Below are 19,332 nucleotides of genomic sequence, written 5' to 3'. Positions count from 1 at the left end.
GGGTATCCCACAAACTCCTGTGTGTCATTTCATGGACTGCGACTCAGGAATATAAAGTGCTCGCACTTCGGCATCACGCAAAACGATTATTGCGATACTGACTACAACATAATCTCCAAGCCCTGAAAGTGTGATTTTGAGCACGCTCATGCAGTACTTATTTTTATTGTCTACACAAGGCTGTTACTCTTAGTCCATTTAAGTAAGGTCACCCAAGACGCTTTTAGAGTATCATTTTTGCAATAGCGCCAGAAACGTCGTCATCCTGCATGAAATCATCTCTAAAGTCAACAATTCTTGCTTTAATCTCAGGAATTCTGGTTTTGAAAGGTTCGGGCTGTACTCATTTTTGATTTCGTCGAAAGGCTTTTGCATTTAGTCATTTAAATAAAACTTCACAGTCGTGTTCAGTAAAGTTGACAGTTGGGCGAGTTGGTGGCAGTTGATGTTAACGTGTGAAGCAGCGCACTGAGACAAGGCTCAGACAAGACAAGGATCAGTGGACCAGGGATGTAATCGAGGCCTTCCATATCATTAAAAGAAAATATTATTGTATCAGCTAAGCCTCAGTAGTTCTAAGCGATTGCGAAGTGTCTTTTTTGTAAGATCACCGGAAAGCTGTTGCAACTTGAACGTCATGGTCCCACGTGGTACGCTTTCATGTATGTATATAACAATATGTTTCCTTGAAATAAACTAGTTCCGAGTACAGCAATTATCCTATCGTTTTGTACTTTTTATGTCTTGTCTCAGTGCGCTGCTTCACACGTTAACATTCACAGTCGTTTTCACACACGTAGGGCTACTTATGGCTACATTGCAGCCCTTGGCTCAAGTTTGCCACTTTTCCGCTACTTTTTTATATTTTTTGGCTGTATATCGGCTTTTCCATCAGGCAACCCCTGACACAGCATCAATCAATGAAAAGACGGCAAAGACCATAAAAGTTCAACAATCTTTATTTGCATGGTGGCAGACGAGCGCTCTCTGAGCAAAAAATATTGCACCACTTTTTTTATCCGCAAACTCTTTCCTTGAGCTTCTAAAGGTTCTGCATAAAACGCGAGCCTCATATGCGCACATGACATTCAACACGTTCGCTTTCACGCGCAGCGCTCGTTTCTCCATACATTTTCAGAATTTGTTATACTTAAGCATGTCCTCAAAACTCAATCAGCCAGAGATATCTCGAAAGGCATGCTAATCTTTGAGATCATTTCGGACTACTAAGAACACACGACCGAGTTTTCCACGGGCAGATCAGAACACGGCTGATGGTTGACAGAAACAACGTGCGCTATATAAGCGCTCTTTTGTTACATAACTTGTACAACGACCTGCGTCGACCTGCGTCGAAGGACATAAGCATGACCACCTAATGAAAATTATGCCACAGAACTTCACTACCACAGGTCGTAATTGCTAAACTCATAAATTTTTCGCTAGTGAGCTCGTATGGTTAGAATCTACCTAACTTTCGGCCGGAATCTAGAAATTTTAACATTCGCAATCGAAGGACGTCAAACTAATGCAGAGGTGTCGGTGTCGGCAGGGATTGTCGCGGTTCGGATGGAAGGGCGGTGAGACGGCAGGACCCGTACTTGTAACGTACACGCAACGCTTATTTTTTCCGGGCAGCCGAACGTTTGTAGAATCCCTCGAATCCGGTTCTATCGATCTCGTCGAAGTTTCGCTTGTTGAAGCCTTCGAATCCATTCCTGTCGATCTCGTCGAAGTTTCGCTTGTAGAAGCCCGGCCACCCGGCGTGGTCGATCTCGTCGAACTCGCCGTGGCCATAGCCCCGCTTGTGCAGCCCCGCCTGGTCGCCGCCGAAGGTCAAACCGCTTAAGGAGTCGAACCTGCGAGTGATAAGGTGGGCGTAAAGCATATGAATATAGCAAATACCCAGGCAGTACGACGTCGCAGTTAAAAAAAAGTTAGGGCAGGTACGCACTAGAGGTGCAAACACTGGGGAAGCGGAGGAGCTGGTGGCGTCGCTCTCCTCCTTTTCCTCCTCCTCACCCTCACTCCTTTTCCCACCCCCTCCTATACTATAGTATACAACACAGCACTATACTTCACCCTGTGACCTCCTCCTTTCCCTCCTTGTTACTCTCACTTCCTTTTCCCACCCCTTCCTATACTAAGCTATACATGGCTATGCTTGCTGTCTTTTTTTGTCTTTTTTTTGTGTATGTTGCTTTGTATCTCTTTCTCTCTCTGTCTATTTCTTTCTATCTTTTTCTCTCTCTTACGCCTTTTCTTTCTTTTTATCTCTTTCTTTTTCTTTAGCACTATCTCTTTCTCTCTCTGTGTACTTGTTCCCTCCCCTTCTATCTTTTCTCTCTTTCTTCGCTTTCATTCTCTCTCTGTCTATTTCTTTCTCTGTCTTTCTATATCTTTCTTCCTTTTTTTCCTTTCCTTTCTCTCTATTTCTTTCTGTCTATATCTCTCTGTACTCGTTCTCTCGCCCGTCGGAGTTACTTGAATTCCCCGCCGGACAAACCGGCGCACGTGACCTAGGTGCGAAGGAAAAGATGAAGACGACGACGATGAGAGCGCGTGCCAGTTCATGATGTTGATAGTTTTCGGATCGAGCAGGCAGATTACGTCCGGCTTAAACAGCTACTCTTGTAAAACTGCCGCTAAAGCACTCCGTACCGACTGTTAAGCAGCGAAGCTGAAACCTGCGGCCCCCGTGATTCCGGCGGTTTCCGGCGGTTCATTGGAGTAGTTCTCAATCATTGGTCACGTCTTTGTGTTTCTTAATGATGTACTGGTCTCCGACGGAGAGAACGACGTCACTAACGTGCCACTGGAGCGCCTTTCTAAACTGTTAGCTCCGCATTCATCTTTAGTGGACCAGTGGTGAGTAGTGGGGCTTGCCATATTTCTGTGGCACGCGTGCGCTAGAAGTTGTTGCGTGCTTAGGACGAACGAATTTTGATTTCACCTAGCCATGTACACCTTAACATAGCTAATATTGCAACAACGAGGCCATGAAAGTCCTCTGAACTTCTGCGCTGCGCTGTACACTTCTTCGTGATTACGTTTGGTGCTGCTTTTATGCAAAAGATACCACACTGATTTAGTTTGCGAATTGCCTAGGATGAACATTATCATAACAGTCGCTCTCAGTTGCAAAGCATTTAAATCACTCTGTCACTAGTTTTGCGTCATCATAACCTCCAACCTAACAAGAAACAATTTCAGGGAAAGGTGAAATCTTGAAGCGGTAAAAGTATCTTTGCCCACGGGGCACCGCTGTAGCCAATGCTTCTGCAAGTGGACTTGTCTTCGTCGAGGCAACAGCGATGTTAAATGCGCATATTTTTTTTTTTAATTAGTTCATTTTAGCCGTTGACCTGTCGACATTGATGAACGAATGAACAGTGCGACATTTTCGGAGAACCGTGAAGCTTGACGCCTTTAAGAAGAAAGACTGGCTGCGTACTTCCATTATGTACTTCTCTTATATTTGTTTGTGTGTGTACGTGCTCATGTGTTCAGTGGTGCGGAGCATGTAGTTTGAAACTGTACGTCACTTTACCATAAAATTTCGCCACGAAAACATTGCACAGCGCTGATTGACAGCTTTCTCGTCTATAATCTGGTACAACCTTGGAAACCCGCAGCGGCATTTCTTCCTCAAAGGCGGATGCACACAAGCATGAACCAATGGGCGCACTCTCCAGACTAACGTCATGAGCCGAACGGCATGTACAATTACAAGGGTAGGAGCCTTCTTTGGACTTCATACGGAACATGGTTTGGACTTTATACGGAACATGACGGCGATGGCAAAAAAGCGCATTGAGTGTTCATATACTTGCTATGCCAATGACAAGATAGCTCCAAGCGTGAGTTTACGCACGGTGCTTGCCTTTTGGCCGGACGAGAGCCAGGTGGGAAAGCGCCCGTGGCGCGAATGTACTCGCCGCCGCCAATCTTGTCCAATCCGCGGCGAGGACCGGAGCCGAGCGACGAAGAAGAGAGTCCTCGCAGAGCGTACGGCAGCACCAGCGACCGAAGGAGCTCGGCATCGTCGGCAGCAGAGCGCAGCAACTCGCCGCCGCTGATTTTGTCGAGGTGACGGCCGCTCAGTCCGCGGATGTACTCTCCAGCGTTTATCTTGTCCAGCGTCCGTGCCCCCTTGGACGATGACGACGACGAAGCAGCAGCGCGGCCACCCGACTCGTCACCACGAACCTCCTGCAAAAATCAAAGCAGGCGGTATACGTACGGCATCTCGAAACGCAAGATGTGCTTGACGCATCAGTGATATTACCTTTTCTATTCCAAACGGCTGTCAAGGGCTTTTTAGCCAAAATTGAGGAGAACAAATGGGCATTGGCAAGACATGCAGCGAGAAGGCAAGATAACCGGTTGTCATTTGGAACGGAGTGGATTCCAAGAAAAGGCAAGCGCGCGAGGGGAAGACAGAAGTTTTATGTGGGCAGACGAGATTAGGAAGTTTGCCGTTATAACGTGGCCGCAGTAAGCACATGACCAGGCTAATTGGAGGGACAAGGGAGATGCTATTGTCCTGCAGTAGACGTAGACATCTGGCGATGATGATGATGACTTCAAACTACGTCATCTGTGCACTTGTAAACACGGTGTCCGAAAAAGCATCTCTATCGCAATATGCTGAATTGCTTCGACGTTTCTGATGAGTGTTGACAAAAATTGCTTACTCAGAGTTTCGCGGGTTTATAACTTAACGTAGCTGTTTTAACAGCTAAGCTGTTCTTGGTGAAGCCTTTGATGTCCGGGATCCGTGGTAACGCTTGTGGGCATCATAAACGGGCATGCGCCACAGACATTGGCTAAATCCCACTACTACCACCGGTCTAGCAAAGACGAAGGCAACATTTAGCCCAACAAACGGGTATATGCCGCAGAAATCTGAGTAGCCTATCGGAAAACTATCGTCATCATAAACGCGTATGTGCTGCTGAAATTGGGTAAATACCACTACACACAACTTCCACTAAAAGCAAGAAGGCAACAGTTAGCCCAAGAAATGGCGTGCGCGTGACCACAGTCACACCACTGTCACGTGATACTTTGTGGTTATAAAAGGTGGTGGCTATAAAACAACTTCAAACTTAAAGGACCCCTGACACCAAAATTGAAACCTCGAGATCGTTGTGTTATTTGACTTTCCTGTATACGGGGGCACATCTGACCGATTATTAGTGACGAACGTTGCCTTCAAGGTATCTTAATTTGGTTTTAAAGTAAGCGTGAGTGCTCACTTGAGTTGGCTGCACCTTGCGACATCCTGGTATGACGTAGATAGAGGCCCCTTGTGACGTTCCACGAGTAAAGCAAGTATTGTGGACGTCACAGAAGGTTTGCGGGGCGCACGTGCACAATACGACGACTGGCACCCGGCGAGGCCTATTGTTCCTCACCCCCCTGGCTCTGTTTTCGGGCTGCTCTCGAAGTAGTTTTCGTGAGGGGACACGCGCTTAACAAGTTTAACCCATACCGAGGCACCCACATACTTTCAATCTCTACCGCGCGCGGGGCCCCGACTTGAAAACCGCGCTGTCAACGTCACCACAGCTTGAGTGCACGTGGTCTTTGACGCTTCGCCGCATGGGGCGCCAGTTTCTTGTGATATTTAGGCGGGCGTTTTGAAGTGATGCTAAAATGGTCACAATTAACTACGCTAGAATTAGTTGTACGATACGCTAGAGCATTTACGATTTAATTTAGAGATTACCAGACATAAAGCTACAAATTACATCAAAAAAGTCACCAACAAAAATTTCGCTGTCAGGGGTCCTTTAACAAACAGTGTTTCATAAAGAGCAGTGATACAACATATCGGAGCATCATAAGCGAAGGCTTCTTTGTAAACCTGTGTGTAAGAGTGGTATGGTCAAGATGCGATAAAACTATACTACCACCTCAAAACTTAACAGAAAGTGTTCAATAAAGAGGAGTGATATAACATATCTGAAAGACTTGCTAAACATAGAAATGCGTTAGCCTGACGAAGGGAACGCCACAAGCCTCGCAGTTTCATTGGTGTCTGCTAAGCGAACCTTGTTGAATGGTTTCGTTTCTTTTTTACCATATAAAACTGCACAAACAGTGAAGTGCGGGACAGGGATGAATGCAGTAATACGCACCGCAGCAGCATTATCTTACAAGTACGTTGTGTTGTGAATGTGAACATGCTTTTCGGAAAGATAGTGAAATCAGTAAGCACTGCTTGGCAACATTGCTCTTTTCTCTTCGTATTATTGCAGCTGTTATGCGATGAATGATCTGATGGTCCATCACATCATTCATCTATCAGACAACCTGTTCATCGAAGATTATTGATTATTCAGCGAGTCGTTTACTCATTGCACCAGTTATGTCATGAATCATCGTATTGTTCAGCACGCAATGGCTGCATTACTGCGAAAAAAACGAAGAATTATTACAAATAGTATAAAATCACTTATACGCCTCGCATGTACTTATGTACGGTTCATATGCCCTCCTCACGGTATATTCGGTTCACTTAAATATCAACGTTCGCATTGAATTTGTATAGTTTTAGAAATTTTGAGAGCATTTTCAGAACCAATACTCCTAGTTAGATGACCTGGATTTTATATGAAAGAATACATATGCGAGGTGCTATTTCATAGAGTACAAAGCCCCACACCAAAGCGTACGTGGTAGCACATTCCCGGAAAGAGCGTTCGAGTTTCCTTCGTCGTTGCTATAGGATCACGGGAAGCTTCGTGTCCCCACTGTCGTCTTTTACCGTAGTAGACTAGTGGCGCACTACGTACACATAAGTGAGAAATGACACGAACATGCAATTGCGATAGGTGAAGACGTGCATAAAGCAAAAGGAAATCGGGTCGTCAAGATGACCGTTTCGAGGGGACCACGACACCCGCTCATGCATATGCAAACGCTTCCGTCCAGGCTGCATGCAGATCAGTGAGAGGCTGGAAGGAATTCTCGAGAATGTGCATATAGGCGAATGCAGTGCACACCTCCGAGGTGGGGCAGGCTGTTTTGCTGCTCCACGCAAGCAAAACGACCGTGCGCTGCCTCACTAATAGGGGACTACTGGCGTCCTATCTCTCTCTCTCTCTCTCACTGGTTCCAATTCTCTCATTCCAACTTTCTTGAGTCTAGCTTATGTCACGCGCTCGCCACGGATTAGCCTTGACCTTTTAGACTCCGCCATTTCGTCGTCTTCGTACAACCTCGTGAACCCAAGCGTACTCATGTGCCGGTGCCATTCTCGGCTTTAGCCTGGCTGGAATTATTAGTTCAAGAACTAGCTATGTCGCATGCATTGCAGAAGCCAAATATGCCCGGATAAACATTTCTTGGCAGGCCTAGGCCGCGCCACTCAAATTGCTGGTTCCCAATAAAGTTCATTCCTCCTACTATTTCTTGAATTGTCTTCTTCAAGACTGCACGTTCAGCGAGGTCTCGAAAGAGAATTGAAAGCTTTAGGGGTAGCAGTGAATGGATCTCCTCTGGCCTGGCACGTTTACCTTAACGAGTTGTCATCCTAATAATAAGAAAAGCTCACTATGTTTGTGCCTTGAATGTGCGGCACAGCTACATGTGTAAACGCTACTTGACAAAATGTGTTGTCCTGCTGTTGGTTCATTTTGAAGAGGCTTGAAACAGTACTAACATTTAAGGGACACGAAGGTAGAGACACGATAACCTCTCTTCCTTTATCTATCATCTTGTTCCGTAAAAGGTTTGCGGTGTGCTATATCTCATCAGAGCTTCCTGACGACATTGTCACTCCTGTCATTGTGCTTTTTCTGGTTGTCAGTGGCAGCGTTGTACCAGTTACAGTTGTTTTGAGTAGTCTTTTCGGTGTTCCTTCGAGTAACTCCACACAACTTTCTTGTCAGAGCCACTGTCACTCTCTATTTTTAGGGGCGTAGCTTTGTCTAACCTTGTCACGTCTCCGTTGTCCGGCGTAAACGGCAGTATCTCTGTCCGGCGTATACGGCAGATGGCGCTGTCTCATAGAAGTACATACAAACTGCAGTTCAGGGACGATACTCTAGATGGCGCTGTACACAATGTGTTTCGCCATCACCATTTCTCGTCTCATTTCCTAGATGGTGTTGGTCCAATAGAATTGTATGCAATATGGCGCTTGTGTGAATCGACACTAGATGGCGCTAGAAGTGTCGTTGCTCTCCGATTGGCTGCTGCGCGCGCTGCGCGGGGATCCGCGGGGAGCGAGCGCCTCTCTCATTCTCCTGGATCGTCGCCGTACGTGTCGGATCGTTGGTGGAGCATGAACGATGCGCAGCGGCGGGCGCTCGCTTGGCGGCAGCCAGGCGGATCCCCAGACGGTGCGCGCCAAGGACGCCGCTGCAAAACGGGCTCAACGAGAAGCCGATCCCGAGACCATGATTGCTTCAGGAGCTTCGCCCAAGCTCTTCATCATTCACCCGTGGATATGCTGTAATTTTTTCCTAGCTGAACTATTTTTATAGTTTTACTTATCTTCTATTTAACAGCGGAAAGAAGAGCCGTTGGCAGTGATAAGCACCAGGAAATAAGATGGTAAATGTAGATATTTCAATAAATAAAGACGTTCGCAATGAACCCAAAAAGTCGCATTTTGATAGTTTCCCAGCGCTCTCCCCACAGGCGCAGGAAAGGAACGCCCAAATTCCTGGAAGCCTTATCTCATCGTCATTTGCGTCGTTTCATCACATAGCAACAAGTGGTTCCAAGTATGACAGCAAGCAAACCAGTTTTCCCTGGTGTTGCATTACCATGTGCATTTGGAGCACCGTCTTCTGGAACAAGTTGTGACATATTGTAAATCACCTAGTCGGAAGCATAATAATTTCGTCCACATGTCGTCGCCGTCGGCATAATTGATTAGGCTGTGGCCGTCGTTTCATCCATCCCCGTCGTGTTGCAGCTGTTATTGTACATACGCGTGCCGCAGAAGATCGATTGATCGTCTTAGGCAAACGCGTTGATCCACATGGCAACGTTCTGCACTACGTTTTGCATATAATATATTTGTCGCAGTGCGGTGGGCACCTGGGTAACTTTATTTGTTTTTCAGTCCTAATAATGGCTGCATTTTTTTCTGAAAATTTTGTGACATATCAGCACTAAGTCTGCGAGTTGCAAGAGCCATCGTGCCGACAGAGTAAATCTATAGCTGCGCAGACTAAGCCTTAACTACGCCAGACGTATGCTCTCAAGTGCCCCTGCCTACTAAACAATTGTAGCACGGCCGATCCGAGAATCGCGCTTAACCATGACCTATCGGAAACACCATAGCGTACTGCCGAAGAGAAACCACGGGGCCTAATGAAAACGCACCGCTGTAGATTTCGAAAGAGCTCGCGAGAATCGTGTGATCCGAACGAGAGCCGCTGGGAGCGCGACAAGCGCAAACTGTAAAACGTCAGTCTGTGGACGTGAACTGCCCTTCGATCGGCTTCGTCTCACGTGCGGCAGCGTTCCTCACCTATTTAGCTGCGGTTAGTCGTGAACTAAAGTGGTTCTCGCTACCTCTCTATATATCGCCCCCTTCTGAAGGCGAGTAAACAAGTAGAGTGAAAGATAATTGCGGGCTTTGCTAAGTGCACTGAGCCTTTCCCATAGCACCCTTTCTTAATGAGCCGCAGCGAACGAGTCCCCCGTGGCCCGGCACCGCTGCCTGCAGACTCGAGCCGGCAAACACATTGGATTGGAGGGCGTAGGACTCCGCCAGTGCTCGTAAGCCTATACGACTAGCTTCACAGAAAATGGCGGCTGCTCCCCAGCCAGCAGAGCTGCCTCGCAAGCCACAATCTTCTACCCAGCACCGCCAACCAACGAATCTCAAGCGACGGCCACGTGCTTCTTTTCAGCTCGTTGAACGCGTTGTTGTTTAGATTTTTTTATATACGGTATCCTTTCTATTACGTCCTCCGCAGCATGTGGTTCGCCCCTCTCGAGAGTGCACGCAGCGTCGTATCGGGGGTGTCGTTGACCCAGAAAATGGCCAGATTGCGGGCGTGCGCTCCTTGTTTTCGTCTGCGCAGCTCGAGCCATTACACGCGCAACGGAGGAGACCACGCACACTTGCCGCTCTTTCGCGATCCTTTCGACGCTCACCTACTGTGCGTTAAAAAAAAATAGGAATACTAACCGAAGACGTGGGTGCGATAGTTTCCTAGTAGACTTTAATATATTAAGACGCGCAGTGAGCCCTATGATAATCCATGATAATTAGTGAAATTTGGTCGGCCGTAAATTGAGAACACTCGCGCTTAGGCCTCTACTCTTACCTGAATTTCGCCTTAGGGGAAAGTAAGGAGTAGAGACAAGGACGGAAGAGAACAGAAACTGATACCATAAAAAAGTAGGTCGAGCTGCTGCTTTTCGATTTCGACTGACCTCGGTAGAATGAACTAAGTGACGCCACCCGCACGTAACCTAACTGTCTGCCACTCCCTGAGTAAGCCAGTGGTGGCGTCGCGTGAGAGCTCGCGCCATCAAAAATACCTTGCAGCACCCCAGCTTTTCAACATTCATCCTTTTATCCCTTGCCAAACCTATGTTACTTCTACGAATGAAGAACTCGTTAATAAAAAAAATTCGGCAGATCCCACGTACCGTGGGAGTCGATGTTATGCGAAGCATGCGGTGGGAAGGTGACTGTGGCGTAATTTTTTTTTTTTTTACTGAGCGACACGTTACAAGATGAAGCTAAAGATTTGTATAAATTTTATGCGCACGCATATATGTTGAAGAGCCGCATATGTGTTATATAACCAATTGTTTACGGTTGGGTAACGCTGCCAATGGCAACGTGGGTATTACCAACACCAGGAGCGGTAAGCTCATATTTATTCAGCTTACCCCTCCTAAGTGGGTAATACCCACCTGGTGTTGGTATAAGCATATGTAGTGCTTATACGTGTCCCGAGAACGCACGCACGTTTCACGAACTCTTGTTCATGCGTGGAAGAAGTTCTTGACAGTTCTTGAACAAGGGCATCATCACCGTGATCAGTGAGCACCAGCAGCTGGTCATGACTTGTTATAGGATCCGGTCGTGATGGTGGTGAAGAGGGGTCCATGTGTAGTGAGATATGTGGTCTAGTAGAGCTGTTGGAATTTGTGGATGCCTCGGTCATTTCGTCAACAAATTGCCTGTGGATAGAGCCGGTGATATGTCGGAACCTGAAGCCACACTTTGCGTTGGTGAAGTATAGGCCGTCGAGGCTGGTAGGCCTGGATAGTGCTTCGTAGACCAACATCAATGGATGGTGTTTGTCGTATTCGTACACTACCTGAGCGTATGTGGCCTACATAGTCTAGTCTACAAAGCGGCTGTAAATCAATCTGGCATCCCCTCGGTCAGCATGAGGCCATCGCCCAGCCTCGTAAGAAATGAAGAGGGCACTGCGTCGTTCTGGCGGACGAAGTGCACTTTACGGTGCGGTGATGTGGATATCATATGTAACTTTCATTAATGTATTCCTCCGGGGTCGAGCAACGCTTCAATATAGCTTGCTGAATCATACGATTAAAAACGTAATGTTTATTAGACTGCTATAAAAGCGGACCCAATACTAGAACCGCAGACGTTATTCTGATATGACGCCTGTATCGTAGGAGTGCATATCGGATATCAATATCATATCATATTGCTTTCTTGTGAAATTAGATACCAAGCACCACAACCACAATTGACGTTGCGCCGATATTACGCCTGCGTAGGCTGTTTTTCCAAGCCAGTTTATAGACCTGGCGTGGCTGAGTGGTAGAACATCTGATTGCCACGCAGAATGGTTGGGTTCGATTCCTGTTGAGATCCTAGTTTTCATGTTTCCATTCGTCGAGTCAACGCTGCCGATGTTGGTTTTCCTTAACGCTCTAGCATTTAAGTTATCAATGTCTGTTCTCGCCGCTCCTGGGTAGATATAAACTGTCAATCACCTGTGGCGCATACCCGTACACCGCGGCCCGTGGCAAACGGGTATGTGCCACACGTGTCTAGTGGAAAGGGTTTGACGACGTACGCGACAGGATTTTCACGTTATTCAAGTCATGACCCGTCATTCATATTCGTCAAATCCTCTTCCTCTCCCATGCCAATTTTGGTCAACACCAAGTTAAGGAGGCGACCGTGAGAGCACCCAGACGTAGGCGGCTAGATAGATAGATATGTAGATAGATAGATAGATAGATAGATAGATAGATAGATAGATAGATAGATACGTAGATAGAAACGCTCAAAGTGCCAGAGGTTCGCTAAGAAATGCTTCGCATTTAATACGTCGGTGCTTGCGCTGCCGGTCTCTTTTGCTCATGTCTGCACGCCTCTTTAAAAGCGAAGCATTTCTTGGTGAACCAACCGCCCTTTGGCAGTATCTATCTATCTATCTATCTATCTATCTATCTATCTATCTATCTATCTATCTATCTATCTATCTATCTATCTATCTATCTATCTATCTATCTATCTATCTATCTATCTATCTATCTACACAAAGTGTATGACGAGCATCAGTAACAGGTAATGACATGAACAACGTGACATGTCTGCCGCGTACGTCATGAAACCTATTCCGCCAGTCACGTGTGGCGCATGCCCGCATTGCACGGCCTGTAATATGCGCGTATGCATTACAGGTGATTCAGAGTCTACGACAACTCAGGAACGGTGAGAATACACACAGAAAATTTTATCACTCATTTTGCGCTGGTAAAACTAGAGACGTACATGTCGTTCGTTATAGATGGCGATCTTAACATATCAGACGAAGTTTGGCAAGCGTGCTGCAACGACCCTCAGCTAGCAGGCATGCGGTACAGATCGTCAATAAATGTATTACATAAACGGCTGCCTAACACCATTTGTAGTGGTGGTGCTTGCCTAACGTCAATAATGCTTGCAGTGTTGACTATCCGCTTGTATAACAATGTAATAAACCTTAGATATTTACTGTTATGGCACATCATGCTATAGTCAAGGTTTGCTGAACTGCAGAGGAATACCCCGACAACCGTTACTTGTGATACGCACATCATCGCACTTTAACATGCTCTTCGTTTCGGTGACACTGACATCTGTGCTCTGATTTGATTGCGGACGTTACCTCGTACCAGAAGCTACCCTTTAGGCACCAGCGTAGTCGACGTGCCAGGAAAGTCCACGATATGCACAAACTACTCAATTTACACAAAGGCGTGTATCCAGCTCGTAGCGCCCGTAAGGTTTCCCTCTATAGCCTGAAAGGTTAATGAGTATACGTGGGTGCGCAAGATATATTGAGGGAATGGAAGTCGCATATCCTTTCTTCGACCACCGTCGATAATGTTTCAAGGTGTGTCTTGTTTTCATACGCGTACATAACTTCACTCTTGTGTCTAGAATGCGACCCAACGAAACTTTTCTCTGGTGGTTGGGTAAAAGCATAGGAGGTGTTACCGAGAAACAGCCTGACATCGAGAAACCGAGAAGTGTGCAATATGGCGTCAAGGCGGGCGAAACCGTAGGACCACCGAAGTGCGTCCGGAGGTCGACGTGGGAAAGTTTGGGTCGCGTGCGAGAGCAGAGTTCTGCAAACTCTTGGGGTGACAGGTGTCGCTCGCGTGTTGCCAAGTCGCGGTAACGATGCGGTCGGGAAGCACGTCCGACGCAAATCCTATGTGCCCAACTCATTTCCCGTTCACTTATTACGAAAGAGCTAATTTCGTCTAAGGGAAGGTGGCGAGACGAAATCGGCTTATAGGGGGCCCCCGTCCTGATTGCAGCATTCTTGTATAAAACGCATCAGTTACGTAAGGAACCTTTATATCATGTCGTTCATGTGACTACTAAATAATGCTTCGGTGTAGCAAGGAGTACGTTCCGCTCGCTTTTTTTGATGATGAATAGACCAAGAGCCACAATAAAAACAACAGATATTTTGCTCTACTTGTACTTCTACTACTGTACGCACACACGGCACGCGCACACGCACACACACACACACACACACACACGCGCGCACACACACACACACACACACACACACACACACACACACACACACACACACACACACACACACACACACACACACACGCACGCACGCACGCACGCACACTCACACATTAGCCTAAACAAGCGCCAGAAAAAGCTTGTGTCGTATAGGAAAGGAAGTGTACACACCGTGACTGGCAAGCATGCATTTGTCGATCACACTCGACATGAAAAAGCGAGCGGGAGACTCCATACAATGTACGACAAGCTATAGTATTGAACTTGTATTGAGCCAGTTCTGAATTACTGATCTAAAATTATTTCTTCTTGTTTCTTCCCTCCTCACTTATCATTAGGATACACAACAGCGAAAATAAAAATAAAGCAACAGTACAGCTTCGCTGCGGCTCGATAGTCAATCTAGCAAAAATTCAATCGCTAGAAAAAAACGAGAAGTTTCGCAGATCGATAGGAGGAAAAAAATATAGGATGAATGGGATATTATAAATATTATTTAGTGAATGTTTCTTCTCAAAGATATTGTCACGGGTATGGTAACAATATGTACAATTTTACATAATCCAGGATTGCGGGAGTACGGTTGTGAAACAAGGGAAGCTGCAGAAAAGGACGGCTATCAGAAAGTATAATCTAAGAAAACGAAAGCCATAGGAGGGTATACAAAGCACTCATAAACCTGTAACGAAAAGCCACAGCATGAACGGCGCAGTATTCTTGTGCTGTAGAGAAAGGAAGAAAAGAAAAGAGATGTACTGAATGTTGAAGGAAAAGCCCGACCTGCGAGCGCCATTGCCGTGCCACGCTACGCAGATTCCAAGCGAGCTCCTTTCACCGCGATGGTTTATTGTCTTTCCCCGTGTAAGACAGTGATGCAACAAAGGTTGACATTGATCTCGTTGCCAAACACCTCGAGCGTAGCGACTTCACCTTTTCTTTTCAATGGGGTGCGGCATGTTTGCAATGGAATTCCCTCAGTAGCGATCCGTCATTGTTCTGGGTGTCTTATTGTTTTATCTTTCTATTGCTCCTGCCTTCCCAAAAAGAAAACTTTTCATTCACTGCCGTGGATCGAAGGACAATCCTGTCGACACGAGTTTGGCGACACCCCGTTCGCGAAGCAGTTCATTCTGACAGTTGTAAAATAGTGGGGGATGCGTAGCTGTACCCTTTATTATGTACGCTAACTTATTAAGGCAAATAAGCAAATTACTGAGCCAAAGCAATCTACAGAGCAAGCTGCAGAGCTAAAGGACAATAGCTGCGACCTTAAAGACCCGATGAAGTTGGTCATTCCATTCGAAACCTGATCTCGTGAAGAAAACCAAACGATAAGAGAAAAATCAGGTAAAAAGAATGCACATATTTTATAGCTGCTGTCGTCATTCTTACTTGCTGGCATACAAACTCGGCCAAAATAAGGGTTTATTGTAGTTTACACAATCGTTCAACGCAGGAGGGTAGAAAGAATCAATTCTTCTAGACATGTTCTACTTGTCGTCTCAACTGTGTGGCGAGGTTCTTGTGATTAATTGGGCAGGCAGATTGTGTCCATGTCATGGTGTCGTTTTTATATTCTTTCCAGCGTTCGTGAGCCTGTAGAATGGCCCAACGAAAGGACCATCACGCCATCTCTGAAACACGGGTTAGAAATTCAATTTTCTCGGAATCGGAATTTTCCTGAGATGTGCTCAATTCCTAATATCGACCTTACGCGTTGTCCAGCCGATCGCTTTTAGTGCACCAGCGCGAAATATTTCAATGAAGCGCCCATAGCAAGTGTAATGTTTCGCAATCGTTTTTTGCATCGTCGGTAGAACGCATTCGTATGCTTCAGTTCACTTCACAATGGGCAAGCATGGGCGCGTAATCTAGTGCTAAAGGCACTCGCTTTCGCAGCGGGGAGACCCGGGTTCAAACCCAGTCAACCCCCAGCCCTGGAAAGAAAATGCATTGTGTTTTATTTCGTATTTCATTGGTGCGCGCCAGCTGCGGGTGAGGAAACCGCTGTCACCAGCTACACAGGTCAGTGGGTAAAAGCTTCGCTTAAAGAAGCACACAGAGGAAAGGCGTTCTAAGCAGAGCCGTTCAGATAGGCCGGTGGAACGCAGAAAGCATGGTTGCGCTTCTACAGCCGCCCAATTTTTAACCTGAACGCTCGAGCGTCGACTGCCGAGTCGATAAGCGCTGTATAACTGAGCACAGCGGAAAAATGAGCGGGAATGAATGCATGCGTGCAGTGAACAGTCTCGCGCAGCTTTGGTCTGCCAGGCTGTTATGCGAAACGTACCCGATCCCACCTGCCTTTTTAACACGAAAGTGTTTTATGCCGGGGTCCACCAAGACTTCGGTGACGTATTTCCGTCAAGGAAATGACGTCGAAAAAATATACACGATTAGATGGCAAAGAAGAAACGTTCCATCAACGGGCATCGCACCCACGACCGCTCGGTCCGCAACAGATGCCGGGCACGCTATCCACTGCGCCACGGTCACAGACTCTGGATGCTTTACAAACGCGCCTTTTATATCTACCATTCTCCCGGTCGGTGGGGTGGTGTTGCCCTCGGGGAGTGGTAAAGTAATTCGTCATTACTGTGGCCTCCGCGATTAGCACCTGCAACGCGTTACACGTCCCTCTCATTCGGCGCGTTTTCAATAGATGTTCTATTTTGTCAATGCCTTAAGACACCGCGGGGTGGCGACCTTAGCCAAGCGTTGTAAAAGCGTCGGCCTCACTGGGACGCGCGCCTGCCCAGCGCCCTCTAGAATATTTTCAGGCCTGCTCACTACTCCGGGCATGGCCTCTGACGTCAGTCATTTTTGACCCTCGTCTCCTGCCGAGTAGACGTGCGCATGCATGCTCACGCCATTCGAGAGAGCAGGATTGCTAAGCCTGACGAAGCCTGCCGTGGTATACTGGTGTTTCTTTTGGCGTCTGCTTGAAGACCGTGGTCTGCGTTTGTGAAGTGCTGCGTGGTGATGTGATGTGTTTCGTTCACGGAATGTTGTACACCTGCAAGCTCTCCCAATGGAGCAGTGCTGTGGGCCCAAGTGTCGCCGATATTGGCGATGTACCGAAGGTTCCAGTGGTTTCATTCTCCCAAGGCGACCAAAAAGAGAAATGAGAGCGTGCCGTTCATCGGGATGACATCGATATGCATTCTCTCCGTGATTCAAAGGTATGTGTAGTCTATGCTATTGCTTTTCAGATGTTTTAAAGGCACCACCTCTAACGCGTTCAGTTATTTCGACAAAATAATGTCGTGTGCACTTCTGACTTGTTAGCGTAAGCCTTGACATAAGGCACATTTAGCTGAGCGTGGCAGGCGCTCACCCCCCGCGATGATGTGGCGTCTCGCGTCTCTAGAGAGGGCATAGATTTCCCGTTTTTGACGAGCGCGTCTTGCCGAGACGCGATGAGCTTGGCTGCAAAACGACGGCGAAACGAAGTAGACGCACCTTCATGCTACAATCAAGCGACTTCACAAGCGGTGCGAGAGATGCGTTTTGCGTTCCGCTGCTCGCCCCCCGAACTCATAAAAATGGAGCAATAAACGCGCGTGGCAGTATATTCTCAGAACAGGCGTTTTTTTCCTTCAGGGTCGATAAACATTTCGCTATTTGAGCGTAGCTCCGCGGGCTTCTTTTGACTGAGAAAAGCTAAGGAGTGTCGGTGCGTGGCGTCGTGCATCTGTTTTGTACATAGTATTTCTTACCGGTGCTCCGACCACTTTTTGCGGTATTATAATTATGCGCCAGTCTCGCCAGCACTTTCGCCTAACTTTTTTCCTTGAAATGTGTACTGCTGCAAGTCAGCCGAATTGGGATGCCTGTAGACACCTCATAGATTTTGTTGTTTTGTAACTGAGCATATAAGGAGCACAGTGGGGCGGAAAGCCTGTGATAAACCGCTTTCTTAAATGGTTTTCAGGTCTGTGAGCTCGATTTCAAGCCAGAACACTGAAGGACGACTACCAAGTACACCGATCTAAGAACCGGCAGGACAGTAGTAGCTCCCATGGGGGCTACTCGGCTGACTCTGGACCTCTGGACGCAGTGCCGACAATTTTTCTCAGTTTACCAAATCAATAGGAACACTTCTGCGCATCTTATGGACAGTGTGGCGTGTGAGTGTGTGTAAATAAAGAGTGAAGTATGAATCAAAGTTACCCTATTTATTTCGTCAATTTTCGGGGCCATCAACCTTCGCATTTATAAATCTGTGACATTTTCGATAGCGCACAATCTTATCTTATTTTTAGGTGGAATAATAAGTCGCTTACAGACCAATCAGCAAAGACTCTAAAGCGTAACACATTCCTTAAGCCAGCGCCAATCCCGACGCTAAAGGCAAAATAAAGCTGTTACGAATGTAAAACTAGCCACGAACGCTTTATCATTTCATACGAGACGATAGTGGCAATGGCTTCACTGTCTCCCGCGCGTTCGCTCGCTCGGTCAAGACGCGTGACGTCACGGCGGCAGTGAGCAGGCCTGAATTTTTTTTCTAGGTGGCATTGGCCTGCCTCACTTGGCTGTAATACCGCGTTCCCCGCTCAGGTTAGAACATTGGACCACTGTAAAGCCTTCCTCTGCAACGTGAAGTTCTGTCAATGGTGGAGGATTCCATCTTCCGATAGAGGTTGGTCGTTCAACTTCTTGAACGCGCTGCAAAGTGGTTGTCTGTCTTCATTACTGTAGGCAGTCGCTCAGGACATGTCTAATCGTTTCTTCATTGCCGATGCGGTAACATGCTGCGTTCTCGGCCGATCCTATGCGGACCGCGTACGAATATGTAAATGCGATACCCAACCATAGCCTACGCGAGCAGGTAGCCTCTCCTCGGAGAGATCCTGATGGAATTGGAATGCTAAGGGTTCGATCTGCAGGAATATATTCGTGCCTGCTTGAACTGTGGCTAGTTGGGAGGTGGTGCACTGGCGAGCAAGGCCGCGGAGCTTCCATGCAACGTAAGTCCTAGAAACCGGTATTAATAGTTTGTGGTCTTCCGTATCGGCTGAACGGACCACTTGATCGGCCCGTTCATTGCCGATAATCCCGCAGTGACTTGGAAGCCAATGAAAAGCTGTTTTACTTAGATGACGTGTCATCTCTGCGATTTAAAATACCAGTGGCACGTGCGGACCGCGGCGTAAAGGTGACAGCCGAGATTGCAGCGCCGCATTTGAGTCGCTATAGCCACGTTATGCACGTAGCTATTGTAAGCATTATGCACGTGGCTATTCTTTATTATTTAATAGCACGCGCACTTTTGGGATATCAGATTGCTCACCTTCAAGTATGCAACTACGTGCGTCGCA

General features: G+C 47.0%; 1 protein-coding gene across 1 annotated transcript in view; it reads right to left on the bottom strand.

Annotated features, from left to right (window-relative positions):
• Positions 1–942: 942 nt before the first annotated feature.
• LOC119390411 (uncharacterized) overlaps positions 943–19,332 on the bottom strand; it is a 58,212-nt gene continuing 39,822 nt past the window's right edge. The window contains exons 2-3 of the mRNA XM_049414830.1: positions 3,875–4,212; positions 943–1,859 (exon numbers count right to left, since the gene is read on the bottom strand). Coding sequence (XP_049270787.1) covers positions 1,622–1,859; positions 3,875–4,212 — 576 coding nt within the window. The 3' untranslated portion in view covers positions 943–1,621. The remainder of the gene's footprint in view (positions 1,860–3,874; positions 4,213–19,332) is intronic.

Source organism: Rhipicephalus sanguineus, chromosome 4, assembly GCF_013339695.2.
Source record: "Rhipicephalus sanguineus isolate Rsan-2018 chromosome 4, BIME_Rsan_1.4, whole genome shotgun sequence".
Taxonomy (NCBI): Eukaryota; Metazoa; Arthropoda; class Arachnida; order Ixodida; family Ixodidae; genus Rhipicephalus; species Rhipicephalus sanguineus.
Note: the sequence above shows the minus strand (reverse complement) of the source record. Positions and strands in the feature narration are given on the sequence as shown.